The sequence below is a fragment of the Nuphar pumila genome, chromosome 13 (genome assembly GCF_984573655.1).
Source record: "Nuphar pumila chromosome 13, dmNupPumi1.hap1.1, whole genome shotgun sequence".
Lineage (NCBI taxonomy): Eukaryota > Viridiplantae > Streptophyta > Magnoliopsida > Nymphaeales > Nymphaeaceae > Nuphar > Nuphar pumila.
This window is the reverse complement of record NC_143261.1, coordinates 3885426-3903199: the sequence shown is the minus strand read 5'-3', so window position 1 is coordinate 3903199 and position 17774 is coordinate 3885426. Positions and strand designations below refer to the sequence as shown.

General features: G+C 36.1%; 1 protein-coding gene across 1 annotated transcript; it reads right to left on the bottom strand.

Annotated features, from left to right (window-relative positions):
• Nucleotides 1–893: 893 nt before the first annotated feature.
• On the bottom strand, nucleotides 894–13607 carry LOC149817560 (dnaJ protein homolog). Its single transcript, XM_089984863.1, has 8 exons — nucleotides 13506–13607; nucleotides 12285–12510; nucleotides 11983–12145; nucleotides 11750–11888; nucleotides 7503–7636; nucleotides 7279–7421; nucleotides 3360–3558; nucleotides 894–1430 (listed from the first exon to the last, which is right to left on the bottom strand). Exons 2-8 carry the CDS (start codon nucleotides 12432–12434, stop codon nucleotides 1114–1116), a joined length of 1245 nt encoding a protein of 414 aa, XP_089840989.1. The 5' UTR covers nucleotides 12435–12510; nucleotides 13506–13607; the 3' UTR covers nucleotides 894–1113.
• Nucleotides 13608–17774: the final 4167 nt, after the last annotated feature.

Genomic DNA, 17774 nt, shown 5'->3' with positions numbered 1-17774 from the left:
GTCAGTTGGATTCAAGCTCCGAATCCAAATCGATCCATTCACCTGAATTGTTTCTAAAATGATTCACGGCCCTATACGATAATGACAACATTGGTCTGACTCGCTTCCCTATTACTTTTCTGTAAAAACAATCAGACCCAAAAATCCAAATCCAAATGCAGGTATGATGAGAGATAGATGCTATTATATTTTGCCGAATACTCTTATTCATAACTTATATGGTTAAACCAACTTTGAATTCTTTATAAAAACTAATCCAAGGATAGCCAGGAATGTACTCTCTCTCTCTCTCTCTCTCTCTGATATCAGCTTTTATTTCGACATAGAAAGCTGGTGTTAGGCAGACCCTATCAATTATACAACCATACCATTGGTATTCGAATTTGCAACGTCCCAATACAAGGTGACGTGCACTAACTGCTAATACATACATATATAAGATCTTTCAAACATACCAACTCATGCCAATGTCAAATTATGTACAGTGTCTCCTTTCAACGTCCTTTGTACTCTCCCACAGTTATTGCAACCATCAAATTACATAACCCAATAGCCCAATATTGCGGAAAGAGCATTCCAACTCATTAGCAAACAAAAGAACATTTTCATATACAAAGTATAAATAAAGCTTTCAGGTATCGCACACAAACACAATCATGTCAATAAATATAGAACGACTTTTAGCGCCAAACAAATTCTTGTTTTAACATTGGATACATGCCTCTGTGTGTGTGTTGCGTGCACGTTCTCATGTGTGGTGGTGGTTGGATACGCAACAGCAGCAGCATCTGCTGTACAAAGGCTACTTCCAAGAGAATCTTTTTACGTTTTTCCTGTATATTTCCAAAGCTAATACACATATAGCATCAGCCTATCTGATAGGAAAATAAATAAGAGCATAGGTCGGATGCTTAATTGAACGAAGTTGGATCAGGATGTCATCATATTACAAGGGAATAGCGACCCCAAAATCACAATCAAAGTGAGAAAGAAAAAGGAAGAAAAAACTAAAGAAATTAAGTACTCCCAACATCATACACTGAATACTAATAATGAGTCCAAAAAATTAGAGAAGCAAATATTACCCCAATAGTGAAGTAAGCAATAACTGAATCACTGCTGTGCGCATTGCACACGCGGAGCAGATGACTCATCATCCTCATCATATGCTTCTTGCTGTTGCTGCTGCTTTCTTCTCATCTCATCATCAATGTTGACATCATGCAATGTGGCCTCCTCACACTCATCCGACTCCATATCTGATACGTGGTTGTTGCTTGGCCTTGGTGGTAGAATTGTCTCCAGAGACCGGCATTGGTCAGCTGAAAGAGAATCTGGGAAGTCTACGTTGAAGTGAATGTATAACCGACCCTTCATGAATGGCCTTTGGTGGTGTGGCATTCCCTCATCATTGATAGCCTTGTATTGGCCTACAAATAATATGACAAAATAGTACAGATATGTAAAACCAGACAAAACAGGTAAACTTGCAATTCCACCTGTAGCAATCTCTATAACAACTAGTAATTGCTTGATATTATAATAACGAGCACTACAAAAATTTATTCCATGTGTACAAATACTCATTGAATAACTCATGAAACTTCCTAGTTAAAGACAACTACAATATAATATGATAAAAATCGAAACAGATAAGATATTTACAACCAAATGAAACAGGTCAACTTGTGATTCTAGCTGTAGCAATCTCTAAGCAAACAATAACAACTAGGAATTATCAAATATTATAATGACAAGTAATAGAAAAATTTATTCCATATGTACAAATCATAGTCACAAATATCGGCATCAGCTGTATCTCGGCAAGGCTATTTCTCACGATATTTATAGGTTTGGTGATAAATCTCGGGGCTTAAAAAAATAAAAAATATATAAAAATAACAAAAATAAGTAAGAAAATATCATGTTTAGATAATAAAATACATATATAATAAAATAAATAAGTAAAAATGCAAAATAAAGAAGAAAAACACATTTAAGATGTAGAAAATAAATAAAAACAATAACAATAATTGATATTATCACGATATTAGCATGTTTTTATCATGATATTATCGTGATAATATCACGATATTATCGTCATAATATCACGATATTATCATCATAATATCACAATATTATCAAATTGGCGATATCTTCAAAATAACACGATATTTTACCCATAATAGTGTTTGCTGCAAATACAGCGATAATATCGGATATTTTGAAAATATTGCTGATATATGTGACTATGGTACAAATTATACAGCAATAATATCGGATATTTTGAAAATATTGCTGATATCTGTGACTATGGTACAAATTATACCTCGTCGAAATTCCTAGGTAAGACATGCAACAAGATATTGTCAATGGGAGTAAACTTTCCAATAAAGTGTGAGTTTTGTACAACGTTACAGGGTGAACTTATTATCATCTGACACCTATTTACAGAAACCTACCCAACTTTTAGGTTATTATGTTCAACCACCTGCGGTTTCCTAGTGCATTTCAAACAGCTGCAAAATGCATAAAATTACTTGTCATTCATTAACAGAAAACCAGTGCCACATCCGCTCATTGATAGAATAATCAAATTTTATATCTCCTTTTGTTAATGGACAAGATGTTAAGGGTATTCTATAAATTATATTTTACTAAACCATGGTCAACCAATTGATTTTTTGACCAGGCAAGCCTTTGTGAAAAAAGATGAAAAATGCAAGCAGTTGCATGTAATAACCAAAAAGTTTGGCAGGTCTTTCTAAGAAGCTGATAACCTTGAAGTCCTTTTGCAATTTACCCTTTGAAGTACTATTATTTGTCCAATCATGGAATTCTTGTGTAGGGGGCATTTGTTTCAGAGGTGATAAATAGAAATAAAACCTCAATGCGATTTGTGTTTCATATGATGATAGAAGCATATGAGATAATTTTCATAAGAAAACATGTTACATTTGTTTCATATTCAGGGAGAACTCATAAAATCAGTAGGCCCATTGAAAACTCTTTGCATTCATTAAGGGCCCCGGGGAGAGAAAATGTGGTGGGAAACTTGTTCATCAGGGGAGGTGTGACCCACTTTAATACCGAAATGCTGGTTAAAAAGGAAGTTTTTTCTCTTTGACCAACCCCATTATTTCAGCAGTTCACCATCAGAAAGCTGGATGCATTTTCTCACCAATGATATGTCACACTCACTCATATAAAGTAATTATAATAAATTACCTTAGTTGATCAAACTTCAATTCAAGTCAAAAGATGGTTTGCTCCAGCTTTTGAACTAACATGTTGCTCCAGTCAAGCAATCATAAGCACTTGGCTGAAGCATAGTAAGACTTGATAAATAGAATTCTTACCAGGCTTGACGATCTCTCCTGGATTTGATTTAATAAGCAATTGCCTGCCATCAAGATGTGTGAGAGAAAATTGAAAACCACACAGGGCCTCTGTCAAGCTGAGTGTGTGTTCCACGAAGAGATCATCAGATTTTCGTTTGAACTTTGGATGCTCCTTCAGTTGTAAGACAAATACAATGTCTCCAGTAACTGTGTCAGGCTGCAGGCAGTAAAGAACAAGATATTAAAGCACTATGGGTAGCAAAAAGAAAGACAGTTGCCAGCAAGGAAACTTGTGCATGTTGTTACAATCGTACCAGTATTTGTTTAAATTACTTCACATTCAAAATTCAGACAGCAAAGCATTTTGAGCAAAGAGTGAATCACAAGAAGCCACCAATTTCCCAGCCATTTACAAAACTCAGGCACAAATATCGGAGATTTCTTGAAAATATTGTGATTTCATTGCGCACAGAGAGAGGGGTTCTTAATTCAAATACTAAAGATAGAGGGAATCCCACCCCATGAAATTTTAGCTCCTGAATGTCGGTTAATTGGGTGTTCCCCTCCAGGTATTATTTTGAGTAGATGGTAGCTGCCAACCACTTTTCTGGCCTACCAGGATTGTGAAGAGTTTTTTCATTTTTCCTTAAATCTGACCGTACAGATGCATTCTACATGCTTGATTTTATAGGAATCGACTCTTGGAGGGTCCGATTCCAACACTCAGGTAGGTTTTTATAAGGTTTAAAAATCGACAGGCTAAGATTTTCATAAATATTCAAGGGTTAAAAAATCATGTTTTTTTATCGAAAAACATGATCCAAGTGTCATTTCCTAGCAAATTGACCATGTTGAAAACATATGCAGGGTCTTGCAAAACAACCCCAAAACACCCATTCACTCGCAGTAGGCCAAAAAAGTGGTAGGCAGTTACCACTTTTCCTATTTTGAGATATTAGTTTAGTTTTCGTTATGAAAAGGTATTAGTTTAATTATTGTTTGTTTTGGTTTGCCCTAGCTAGCTCACTCTTTGCCATCAAGGAACAGCAATCACAGAAAAATGCACCAAAAAACATGGGCGATTTCATGGACAAACATTATGCAAGCCAGAGGAGCCTATGCATTTTGCGTTTTGAAGTGTATACAACTATACATACTAACATGCATAATGCACAATCACCAATGTCACCCATATTTTGAAAATATCACAGTACTTTTTTTGCAACAGACAAAAAATGTGAAATATCATGATATTTCTGTGAAATTTTTCAAAAAGTTTCTTAATTTTATATATTAAGTAGACATTCTTTTTTTCTTCTTTTATATTTAACAAGTAACAACTCATCCAACCTTTTTATATTTTCGTTAAAAAATACAAAAGCTATTATTTGTTTTATTTTTCACTATTCTTTACATTTTTCACTTTTTAAAAGTTCCAAGATTTTTGCAAGAGAATCACTTTTTGAACAAAATTCCCAAGAAAAAACTCACCGAGAAATTGCAAAGAACGTGATTGGTGACTGGTATAATGTCAAAAGTTAGAATGAAAATTTCAAAAGAGACATTGTAAGACCAAAAAGATGGCTTTGTAATATCTCCCAGATAAAACAAAACAAATAAAGCAGCTCAATATTGCCTGGACATACACAAAACACCATGAACATTCCATGGGTGCAGCAATCCCTCACAGTAATAGATACGAAAAGCAGAACAGCATTGCCTAGTGCCTAGTATGACACATCTGATACTCAGGTTCTTACAAAAGCCTGGAAGGATGTAAAATTTTAAAATATTCAAACAAGCAGGTATCTATGTCACATAGACACGGAAAATTAGTAGCCTTACCCGTGTCGACACAGGCACTGGTACTGGTCACGGCACGGGAGTATGCTGGGCCGGGTCGAGTCCAACCTTACACGACCAAAAAAATTTGTTGTTTGCCATGGGGTCAAACCAGGGTTGCCGAAAACGTTATAGGACCTCGAAACGTGTTTCGGAAGCGCGCGTCACTTCCTAAACACGCAGGGAAGCAACCCTTTTAAATGAGAAGTGTGCTTCCCATTTTGCTTCCCACTCGCTTTCCAATATCAGAACAAATTTAGAGCGTTTAACAAAAAAAATTGCCCAATATTGAGAAAACTCGATTCCTATTCGCTTCCCACTTGAATCCTAAGTCGCTTTCCTCTTTATTTCTTCTTCGCTTTCCTTCTCGCTTCCGAGAGGATTCCCGGTTCGCTTCTAAAGTTTTAGAAGTGTCTTGCTTCCCGCTTTTGCTTCCTAAATCGCTTCCTCGACTGTCAACTCTAGGTCAAACCTACCCCCCTTAGAGAGAGAGAGAAGAAGAAGAAATTGGCAGGGCACAAGAGAGAGGGAAAAGATGGAGGATAGAAAGAGGGAGGAGGCGTAACTGGGCCTCCTTCGCTTGTGGAAGGTGCCAGAGATAAAGAGCGAAAGAGCGAGGAAGAAGAAACGAAGGAGGACGGAGAGAGAGAGAGAGGTGTACTTGGGCCTCCTTCCGTGGAAGGTGCCACGCACACACACACAGAGATTGAAAAGCTTTTTGCTTTTATATAAAACAATATTACAAATCCCAATCTGCAAGTCCGGCCAATGCTCCTGACTTTCTGCTAAGAGCGTCAATGGCTACATTCGCCTTTCCCGGATGATATTTCATCTTAAAGTCATAATCTTTTAAAAATTCAAGTCATCCCCTCAATCTCAAGTTTAACTCTGTGGAAAAACAAGTATTGAGACTTTAATGGTCAGTAAAAACTTTAAATTATTCATTGTATAAGTAGTGTCTCCATATCTTAAGGACGAATACAACGGTTGCTAGCTCTAAGTCATGTGTTGAATAGTTAACTTCATGTGTTTTCAGTTGGCGAGATGCATACGCTATCACTTTACCATACTACACCAAAACACAACCTAATCCCTTATGAGAAGCATCACTATAAATAATGAAGCCTCTATATGCAGAAGGTAAGACCAAAACTAGACCAGTGGTCAAACACTTCTTTATCTCCTGAAAACTCCGCTCACACTTGACATTTCACTCAAACTTTGTCTTTCTCAGTGAGTTTTGTCATTGGAGCTGCCAATATAGAAAATCTTTCCACAAATCGCCGATAGTACCCAACCAATCCCAAAAAACTACGAATCTCCGTAGGATTTTTGGGTCTAGAACAGCCCCTCCCTTTTAAAATATTTTCCTATACCCTCCAATCTTTCCAAAATATCATCACCTTGATTCTTTATGTATAGTTGTATCCTCGTACTCGCAAAATTTGAAATCACTGTCGTAACCTTAATACCCGAACCTATACCCATGTGACATAGGCAGGTATAATTACACAGCATCACTACAAAAAAATATATGTTATTTTAAAATGTCATTACTGACTTCATTATTAACAGGTCTAACCATTACTTATTCATCATACTTGCGCTTCTACAATATCATATAAAAACACACTATTTGCAGTTAAAGATGTCAGAATAATTGTTTTTCCTTAACATAAGCAGCATAGAGGCAGATATAGCACTCAAAAAGATTTTATAAGCAACTATTCAAAGTTGCCTTGTAACAGATGACATACAAACATAAAATAGAACATGCATATATATATATATATAATTATATATTTGCGTCTTGTATGGGTGTTTTTATTGATGTCACATTGTCATTTACCCAACCAGAAAGTGGCGAAGAGTATTAAGGTAGCCATAACACAAAAAATATCCCCCTTGTTCAAAAATTTTCCCCGACTAGCAGGTGACGATTATATTTGAAGGCAACGTATAAGACCGAGGATCCACCAGACAGAATAACTAATACTCGGGAAATCGGTTCTTCAAACAGCAGAAAAAAAAATCATATGCATAACAAAAAATTATTCATGGAAAAGTTTGAGCACAATCAAAGAACTGGGCTTACAGCTTCATCAGCTTCACCCTGAAATGCAATCTTCTGACCATGTTGCATTCCTTTATCAACATGCACCTCCAGCAACTTCTTCTCCTGAACAACTTTCTCTCCTTTGCAGTGTCCACATCTGTCTTTCTCACTTATAACTTCGCCTGCAGCAAGGATTCAATGGTCAAAACATGATCACAGACAAAGGGAGAACCACGATTAGAAGCAATGGCCTAAACACGTACCGGACCCTCTGCACTCAGGACAAACATGCTGCATCTGCTGCATCAAGCCTGGTCCAAGCTGTCTAATAGACACCTTCATTCCAGAGCCCTGGCATCCCAAACATCTCCCTGATGCACCACTCTTTGAACCTTTTCTGAAGAGTTGTATTACAGATAATTATAGTAAGTAATAAGCCATTTCTATAGCTGATGCAACTGCACAAAGTGATAAGCAAAATAATAGAATCTATCAAGGTAGCACAGTGCTTCAAAATTGAAAGGCAACTATCTAAAAAGCACTTTAGAAAATCCAAATAATGCAGATCATATAATTAAAAAGAAAATTTCAAAACCTCAGTATTTTTCCAGAGTAACCAGAAGCATGAGGATTTTGGGTCAGAGAGTAGGGGGAAACTCGGAACTGCCCGTGAAAAATATCATTTAGTTTACATTACTGACTATGCTATATTAAATAATACAAGAAGAAAAATCTGTCTCTATGACAAGACAACTACAACAACATTTGAGTGTGTGCACACTCACACACACATGGATGCACACAAAGTTATTTAACCCAATGATGATTCAAGATGATCTCAGCAATGTAACACCCACAAAGAGAGAAGGGGGGAGGGAATAGGGATTGACATCCATGCATAAAACACACCTTTGCAATATTTACCTTGATAGGGAAGGGGGACCATCCACCCAAAGGAAGTTACAAACCGTCCAAAACACTTTAAAAATTATATTTAAAATCATTTTTTGGCAATTCTAACCGTACAGATGTGATCTTCATGATCAAAAACCTAAGAACTTACTCTTATTGAAAATCTTTTTGATGTATAGATTGTATTTTTACGATCTAGGAAACTTCAAAATTTTCAAACCGTTGATTTAGCACATTATAAAAAACTATGTAGTATACAACAACAACAACTATGCCTTCATCCCAAAACAATTGGGGTCGGCGATATGAACCAACAAAGAAAATCATTCTGGGTCTTCCACATGAATCCTTCTCCTCCATTCATTTCTATCCAATGCCATGTCCTCAGTGAGGTTCAAAGCATTCATATCCTTTCCTATCACCTCCATCCATGTCTTCCTAGGCCTACCCCGACCTCTTTTAACTAATATATTTTCCCATTTCTCCATCCTTCTAACTGGAGCATCATTAGGCCTTCGTCGAATATGTCCAAACCACCGTAAACGATTCTCTCTCATCTTATTTTCAATGGGTGCAACGCCTACCTTCTTACGTATCTCCTCGTTCTGAATCTTATCTTTTATTGTATTTCCACACATCCATCTCAGCATACGCATCTCAGCTACACTCATTTTTTGAATATGATGTCTCTTGGCAGCCCAACATTCCGTACCATATAGTAAAGCGGGCCTAATAGTTGTCCTATAAAACTTTCCCTTCAACCGCAATGGCATTCTACGATCGCACAACACTCCAATTGCACTCTTCCATTTCATCCACCCAACCTTTATCCTATGATTTACATCTCCATCAATTTCTCCATACTTTTGAATGATAGATCCCAAATATTTGAAAGAATCATCCACCGGTATTTCTTGCTCACCAAGCTTCACTACACTCCCATCTCTATTTCGTTGCTTACTAAATCAACATTCCATGTATTCTGTCTTACTCTTACTCAACTTAAAACCTCTAGCTTCCAATGTCTGTCTCCATAATTCTAACTTAGCATTAACCCCAACTCTAGACTCATCAATCAAAACAATATCATCAGCAAACAACATACACCACGGCACATTTTCTTGAATTGATCTCGTAAGTTCATCCATCACTATAGCAAATAGGAAAGGGCTTAAAGCAGATCCTTGATGTAACCCAACCGTTATAGGAAAATTGGTTGTCACCCCTCCACAAGTGCGGACATTGGTTACTACTCCTTCATACATATCTTTAATTATACTAATGTACTTGAGAGAAACACCTTTCTTCATCATTGTCCACCAGAGAACGTCCCTAGGTACTCTATCGTAAGCCTTCTCCAAATCAATAAAACCATATGCAAATCTTTGTTCCTCTCTCTATTTCTCTCAATAAGTTGTCTAAGAAGATGTATAGCTTCCATAGTAGATCTTCCAGGCATAAAACCAAATTGATTCTCCGATATCATGACAACCTTCCTCAACCTAGACTCAATCACCCTCTCCCAAAGTTTCATAGTATGACTCATGAGTTTTATACCACGATAGTTTGTGCAATCTTGTATATCACCATTATTCTTATATAGAGGCACCAAAGTACTCTTCCTCCACTCATTAGGCATCTTATTTGTCCGCCAAAACTATGTAGTATGTAAACATCAAAAGATTTCGCTACAAGAACTAGTTCTTAGGTTTTTGACAATGGAGTTGCATCTACGTCACAGGGATTCGGCTAGCATGGTGCCGCACCCGCGGCGACGCGACTCGACGCGGGTGCGGGTGCGGCACCGGGTGCGGTCCACCCGATCCTGGGTGCGTTGACCGCACCCAGGATCATTTAGGTACATTTTTTTTTGGATTTTTTTTAAAAAAAATTGCCCTATGAAATGGGGCTGCGGAATTTAAAAAAAAAAAAATTCTGCTGACAGCTGCTTGCTGCTGCTGCTCTTGTTTTATAAAGGGGCACTTTTAAAACCATCTAAAATTGTAGAGCCTTTTCAATCCAGATCCTTCTTTTTCGCAAAGGATTTTCTCTCTCCATAATAAATGATAATGATGGTGGTAGCCTTGCTGGCTATTAGTATTCACTGTTCTCCTGACGAGATGGGTGCTCTAGCTGTAGCCTTGTGTAGACCTCTCTTTTCCACATGTCCAATCCAATAAATTTCTTTTAGCTATCGTGCAGCTGTATATAAAATGAAATTTGAATAATCCTATGGCGTGGCAGTGGAGTCGTAGGCCTCATGAAGACTCTCTCTCCAACAAACCACATCAAACCTTCCGCTTATATTTTTTTTCGTGAAGACCAGGGAGTTTCAGACATGATTGAATCATGACAGTCAGCAGAACACAGCAGGCTGGGTCAATCAGATTGCCAATCCTTTCGTTTCATCAATTTTGTCCCGTTGCCTCAAAGTACACAACAAGCAGAACGTGGGTAACGAGTCTTAAAACAAACACACCAGCAAAAAAAATTGGACCCCCGACCAGCGTCGGGGGAACCCCCGGACCCCCTTATATATATATATATATAACCAAAAGGGAAAAATAGGCATTTCACACAGAATATAATAGTGTTTTCTCTTGGAGATGGAATATCTATTCACACAGTTCATATCACAGAAATACACATGTAAATCTAAAATCAAGATACAATAAACTGAAAATGAGGCTCTGTTAGAATAACCATGTCACATGGAAATGGCTGTGGATATGGGAGTAGTCACTTTTATGAAGTTTCCTATGATCACTGTATAAGAGGATTAGAACGGGAGTCAAAATGAAGTATCCATGTAATATTGGAGAATAAAAATTGAATATAGCTAGGCATGCACGCTGTCTTTATTCTGGCATTTCCAATGCGAAGAAAACGAGCTACTTCCAGCTCCTGGCCTTCAAGCTGATTTAGATTTTGACCGCAATGACGGCCATGGAGATTGTGCAACCCGTGCTGATCAGACAGCAATGCCACTAGGTTACAGAATCAGCTTTGCAGGAAGCTCTAGTGGACACAAGATGCCCCATGCACCCCCATACACATAAACACACTGACTGTCATCCTAAAAATATTAGGAAACTAATTGCAGCTCCACATTAAGATACTTGCAACCCACCATTATTCCTGAAGAGTGCATCGTGCAGCTCTTTATTTATTCAACTAAAATTGACATAAAGAGAAAATGCTCATACAAAGTCAAAACATCATATATATATATATATATATATATATATATATATATATATATATATATATATATATATATATATATATATATATCATATCGCTGACCCCAATTGTTTTGGGATGAAGGCGTAGCTGTTGTTGTTGTTGTATATATATATATATATATATATATATATATATATATATATATATATATATATATATATATATTGTAGGTCACTGTCTTAATCATTGATTCAGATATATTCTACTTCCAGAGATCATTGTAGTAATTTCCCAAACATCTAATTTCTTTAAGACTTTAACAAATCATTGATTTCCCAATGGGAGAACATGCTAATACAGAAACCCAGACAACACTATGAACACAGCATAGGCATGTGTTTAAAAGGCATACCCTTTACATTTTGGACAGAGCACATTTCTTGACAAGGACAGCTTCTTAGAAGTTCCATTGTACAAGTCCTCAAGAGATACCTTCAAAGTATGAACAACATCATCGCCACGTTTTTGCCTCCTTCCTCTTGAACTACCACCTGAGAAATGCAAGATGAGTAATACGTAAACATCATGTCTACAAAAAAGGAAAAGTTTGAAGGGTAGGAGAAATCTGGAAATAAAACAACTCACCACCAAAGCCTCCACCAAAGAATGACTCGAAAATATCAAAGGGGTTATGGGAAGAACCACCTCCCCCCATCCCCTCTTTGAGTGCATCTTCTCCGTACTGATCGTAGACTTCCCTCTTCTCAGGATCACTAAGAACTTCATATGCCTGAGCTAACTCTTTGAACTGAAGCCAGAAAAAAACGAATATTAATAGCTTAAATAAAAAACTGTTAATAGATGTCAACAGTTTCCTAAGAGCGGGGGAGGCATATATCTTCCTGTTTAAGCACTCATGAAAATGCATCATCGACTAATTCATTCACCTTCTCAGGATCTCCACCTTTATCCGGGTGATTCTTTATGGCAGCCTTTTTATAGGCCTTCTTAAGCTCATCTTGAGTTGCGTTTTTAGTAACGCCAAGAATGTCATAATATTTGGTGTTGTCGCTCTTCTTTGGTGCACGTCCAAACATGATTGAAGATTTTCAATAACACAACGTCCAATGACAGAAACACTCCAGACTAAGCTGCCAGGAGTTTAAGCAGCACCTAAAAATAGACACATAAAAGATCATAAGCAATCTAATTAATAAAAAAAATGACAGAGAAAGCATGAAACAAATGATCCATCAGCTCAGACCTAAGTAACAATAAGCCCAAAAACTTGTCATAAAAAGCACATCCGACAAAAACTACAAACAAAGAGGGAAAATAAGACATAACAACAACAAGACGGTGCTAATTGTTGGGTGCATGATATCAAAGAGTCAAAGACTGCAGCCTCACCACCCCTCCAAACTATAAACCACAACCAACATGATAAATACTTAAAATTCATTCCAAGGACAGTAACCTCTCTGCCCATCTCCATTATAAATGGCGCCCAACATGATTAACACTTAAAATTCCGATCACTCATGTTATCATAAAACTACCAGTCACAGAAATCAACAACCTAGCTTTGGGAACAAAGAACCAAAATCATAAGAACGTAATAAAAGAACCCCAAAACAAGGGATCTCCATAGAATCTCGCCATCAACCGAACATCAAGAACCCTAATTCGGAATCCCAAACCCAAACACCAAGACAAAATTCAACAACGTTGTGATCTACAGGAACTCGTAGAGGATTTCTACAAAAGAGACAAACTTAAGAACATAAAAAAACAAAAAGAAAATCAATCACACCGTACGTATATCAACGAAACAGCAAAGCACCGCCCATTAGCGATCGTGTCAACAACCCAAAAGATTTAGGGTTTCGCAACAACAACCTTCCCTCAAAAGGGGAACAAAAAATAAATAAAAAGAAAATTCAAAACCGTAACGGCTGTCCATCTCACCCAAATCAATCCCTAGATTTCTCGACAAACCCTAATTCTCGAAACCTCAAACCCTAAAAAGAAAATACCAAGAAACAACACGATCAAAACCACGACTCGATTCTAACATGCATAAATCTCTCTTCACAAGATTCAATTAACAAATATAGATCGAATAACACGAGAACATGGAGAGAAATAGGAAAGGAATCGATCTCAACCTCTTGATTAGGGTTTGAAGCTCCTCCTCTTCTTCTCGTTTCTGCTGGTTCCGAAGAGAGGGAGCGAGAGAGAGTTGGGTTTGGAGGCCGCTTGTTGCTTTTATGAGAAGCGTCTTGCGGCGAATTTTTTATTTGTGAAAAAAAAAAAATTTCACAAGGAAGCCGCTATACTATCAACGTTTTTACAAAAGCGGCCCAATTTTTGGGTTATTACTTTCAGCTGCTGATTTTTTTCGATTATGTTTCAAAGGTGACCAATTTTTACAAATATTGTCATCCAGCTGATGCACGATCTCTTGATAATTTTAGAAAAAAAATGTTTTTTAAGGAAAGTTTTCACACAAAAATATATTACCGTATACACAATATTGAAATTATAAGGGAGAGTTTGTTACACCCTTACTAGAGAAAAATTACCTTTTCCTTGAAAGGTATGCTTTTCCTAAGAAAGTGCTGCCCATGAGAGGAGGTGTGATTGTGAACATCCTAAGATAGGAAAGATGGTTTTTTACATTTATTATATAGACTTCATCATGTATTTCTCGTGTTGATGTTTGGTTCACCCCTAAAAAAGAGACCCTCTTTCATATGAAATGGATAGCCCCACAAAGAGTTTTGTTTGGTATCAAAAGTTCAAAACATGCATTGCATCTTTCCTCATGAGGAAGAACTTTCCCACCTGGGTCCTCTTTTGCATGAAATATGAGTCCCAGGCGTTGGTGCATATCAAACACGCCCTAGGATGTAAAAAGCAGAGAAATTATAAAATAGTTGAAAAGTGTTGATATCACACAAAAATCTAAAACATACTTGAAATATGTATCATTTTTAAAAATATTAATAAAAATTATTTAAAAATAAAAATACAAGGTTTTTTCATGATAAATACCTGTTTAAAATGTAAATATCAAGTTTAAATTACGATATTTATGTTTTGAATAAATCTCACGATATTTTTAAAAAACTCGCAATAAATTGCCGTTTCAAACTTTTAGGCAATTTCTCTCTATATTATCGCACAATTTTCATAAATCTCACGATATTTGTCGCTATGCCAACCTTCTTTCGGGGTCATAGGTTTTATTATATTTTTTTTTAACGAGGAACCGTCGCCATAGGTTTTATTATCATTTAAATTAAAAACAAAAAAAAAAGACGAGAATATAGAGGTATTCAGATAAAAAAATGAACTGAAGGTAATAAAGGAAACGTTGGACCTGCTTTCTGTAATTTACTCCAAAACAAAGGCGTAGTTTCCGAGCCACGTGCAAAAGCAACGGCAGACTACTTGGGAACAAATCTGAGCCGTAAGCATAGTTTCGATCGGACGGACGAAGAAGCGTTTGCGCTCTCCGGTAAAAAAAAAAACGTCGCGGGCCCCACCACAGATGACCAGGTCTGGCCTACGTAAACAAAGTGGACCGCGTTATATTCGATTATCAAAATACCCTCACGTATTGAAACTTTTAACGTAAATGCCATTCAAGTGTGACCCGGTACACACTACTCGAATAGTCGTTGGTCAAACTTGGCGGACTCTTGAAGACCGGTGGCGGAGTAGCGTTGGGCGGCCGTGTTTGGTTTGGAGAATTAATAATTCTTAAAAAATAATAATAATAATCTTGAAAATTATTAAGGTGTGTATAATTTTAGCAAATTATAAATAAATAGAAGTTAACAATTTAAGGATTTTCTTGGCTTACTCAAAATAAACAAATTAAACCAAATACATTTAAACAAAAATTAAAATCATTGTGCCACAAATCCCCTTGTTTTGTTGGTAAATGTATATATAAATTTAAAAACTTTGCACCAAGCATCTCTTCATTGCATGAGTGCAATAAGTTTTTTTTATTTTAACTCAGAAAAACCACCTTAGGATCGTAGACCAAGTTGCGTTGGCTCTGCCTGCCATACTCAGTTATGCAAGGAAGCTTTTTCAAGTGGCGGAGTGGCATTGGGCGGCCATGTTTGGTTTGAAGAATTAAAAATTCTTGAAAAAATTATTAATAATCTTGAAAATTATTAGGTTGTGTATAATTTTAGCAAATTATAAATAAATAAAAGCTAACAATTTAAGGGTTTTCTTGGCTTACTCAAAATAAACAAATTAAACCAAATACATTTAAACAAAAATTAAAATCATTGTGCCACAAATCCCCTTGTTTTGTTGGTAAATGTATATATAAATTTAAAAAACTTTGCACCAAGCATCTTTTCATTGTATGAGTGCAGTTAGTTTTTTATTTTAACTCAGAAAACCCACCTTAGGATCGTAGACCAAGTTGCGCCCTGCCATACTTACGGTCGTTGCTTGAGTGCAGTTATGCAAAGAAGCTTTTTCAAGTGGCGGAGTGGCGTTGGGCAGCCGTGTTTGGTTTAAAGAATTAACAACTCTTAAAAAAATTATTAATAATCTTGAAAATTATTCGGGTGTGTATAATTTTAGCAAACTATAAATAAATAAAAGCTAACAATTTCAGGGTTTTCTTGGCTTACTAAAAAAAAATAATAAACCAAATACATTTAAACAAAAATTAAAATCATTGTGCCACAAATCCCCTTGTTTTGATGGTAAATGTATATATAAATTTTAAAAACTTTACACCAAGCATCTCTTCATTGTACGAGTGCAGTTAATTTTTTATTTTTACTCGGAGAAACCACCCTAGGATCGTAGACCTAGTTGCGCTGGCTCTGCCTGCCATACTTAGGGTAGCTGCTTGAGTGCAGTTATGCAAAGAAGCTTTTTCAAAAAGGTTGTGACATTCATTCCACCCACTTTAAATGAATACTAAATGCAAATACATGTTAACATCATAGAACTAGATCCTAGGAGTTTGGCGTAGTGGAATGGGACCTACATTGTTAGACAACAGTCTAGGTTCAAATCCCATGGGTGTCATCCCCTTGCGTAAGCTGAAGCTTGGCTACTCTTGGGGTCGAGGGTTAAGCCCTCTTAGTTTTACTATGACATGGACTTTAGATTGTGTTGTTTCGATAAAAAAATGTGATTTTTGGAAGCATGAAAATTATAGTGCATTATGCACTGTTAAAATTTTAGGCCGTTAAAAAACCTACTTATATGTTACAATAATATGATTAAGAGATAGTGACTTTAAATTATCCAATTATTGATTGGGATTTACAATATCGAAAGAGGTATTCGGGTTTGGATCTTAGTAAAGATCCGATCAAAATTCACCTACAAAATTTTGAATTCATAATATCCAATTGGAACATGCCGGACCCAATAGAACCAAAATTTATTTGGGTTTGGATCTTAATGTATCCACATGAGTCAACCTAACAAAAACAATTTTTTTTAACTCGATGTGTTTGGATCCTTATTTGGATATAGAGGATCCAAGTGGATCAACACACCTGATTGAGATTGGATATACTTGTGGATTCAATTCAAATTAAAAGTAAATTGTGTTTGGATTTCTATTTAAACATAAAAAATAAAATGTGTAATAGATTTGAGTTTGGATCTAAGAACCCAAAACTGAAAACCATCACATCCCCTCACCACGACATCATTTATTTATATTCGCTTAAATCCCTAAACTATATACCTCTCACATTACACTCATATTCACCATTATGTATTTTCCTCTATAAATAATTCCCTTATTAACTTTTTCTTACTCTCTCTATTTTTCTCCTCTCATTGGTGTCAATTTTCTTGGAGTAAAAAAACGCATTCTTTTAACAATTTTGGTAGTAATTTATAATTAGGCTCTCTCTAAATTTATGAAATTGAGGTAAGTCTCAAGTGTGGAAGCTCACTATTTAATGAGTTTGTCATTTTTTAGAAATTTTATTCCTTGTAAAATTGCATAAATTTTGAAGTAGAGTAAATTTACACTAACTCTGGTATTTGTGCAATTGTAATGCATGAATTATATTAAGTAAAATAGATGCTCACATACATTGTCTTATAAATAAAAATATGTATATATGTTTGCATGCATGATTTTACGAATATAGGTATATATTTGCATGTGCTAAGGTTTAGGAGGCTTGTATTGTGAAATATATATGTTTGAAATTAAATATGCATGTTATGAAATGTAATTGACTTGAGGCATCGAATATGCATGTTTTATATTTTTATGTGTATATTTCGATGATCGATTTATGAACATATGAATATTATAAAATACAATGTTATGAGATGCTGCTAGACGATGTGATGCATGTATGAAATGATTGAATTACATCAAGATAAAAATAAGATATGTGAGAGCTTATTTTTATATGAGA

What these genes read in the sequence shown, in the direction of transcription:
- LOC149817560 (XM_089984863.1), bottom strand. Translation starts at nt 12,434, where the DNA reads ATGTTTGGACGTGCACCAAAGAAGAGCGACAACACCAAATATTATGAC. An exon ending in CTTTGGTGGAGGCTTTGGTG is followed by an intron (nt 11,889 to 11,982) that starts GTGAGTTGTTTT and finishes TGCATTTCTCAG; the next exon opens with GTGGTAGTTCAAGAGGAAGG. An exon ending in TCCTGAGTGCAGAGGGTCCG is followed by an intron (nt 7,422 to 7,502) that starts GTACGTGTTTAG and finishes TCCTTGCTGCAG; the next exon opens with GCGAAGTTATAAGTGAGAAA.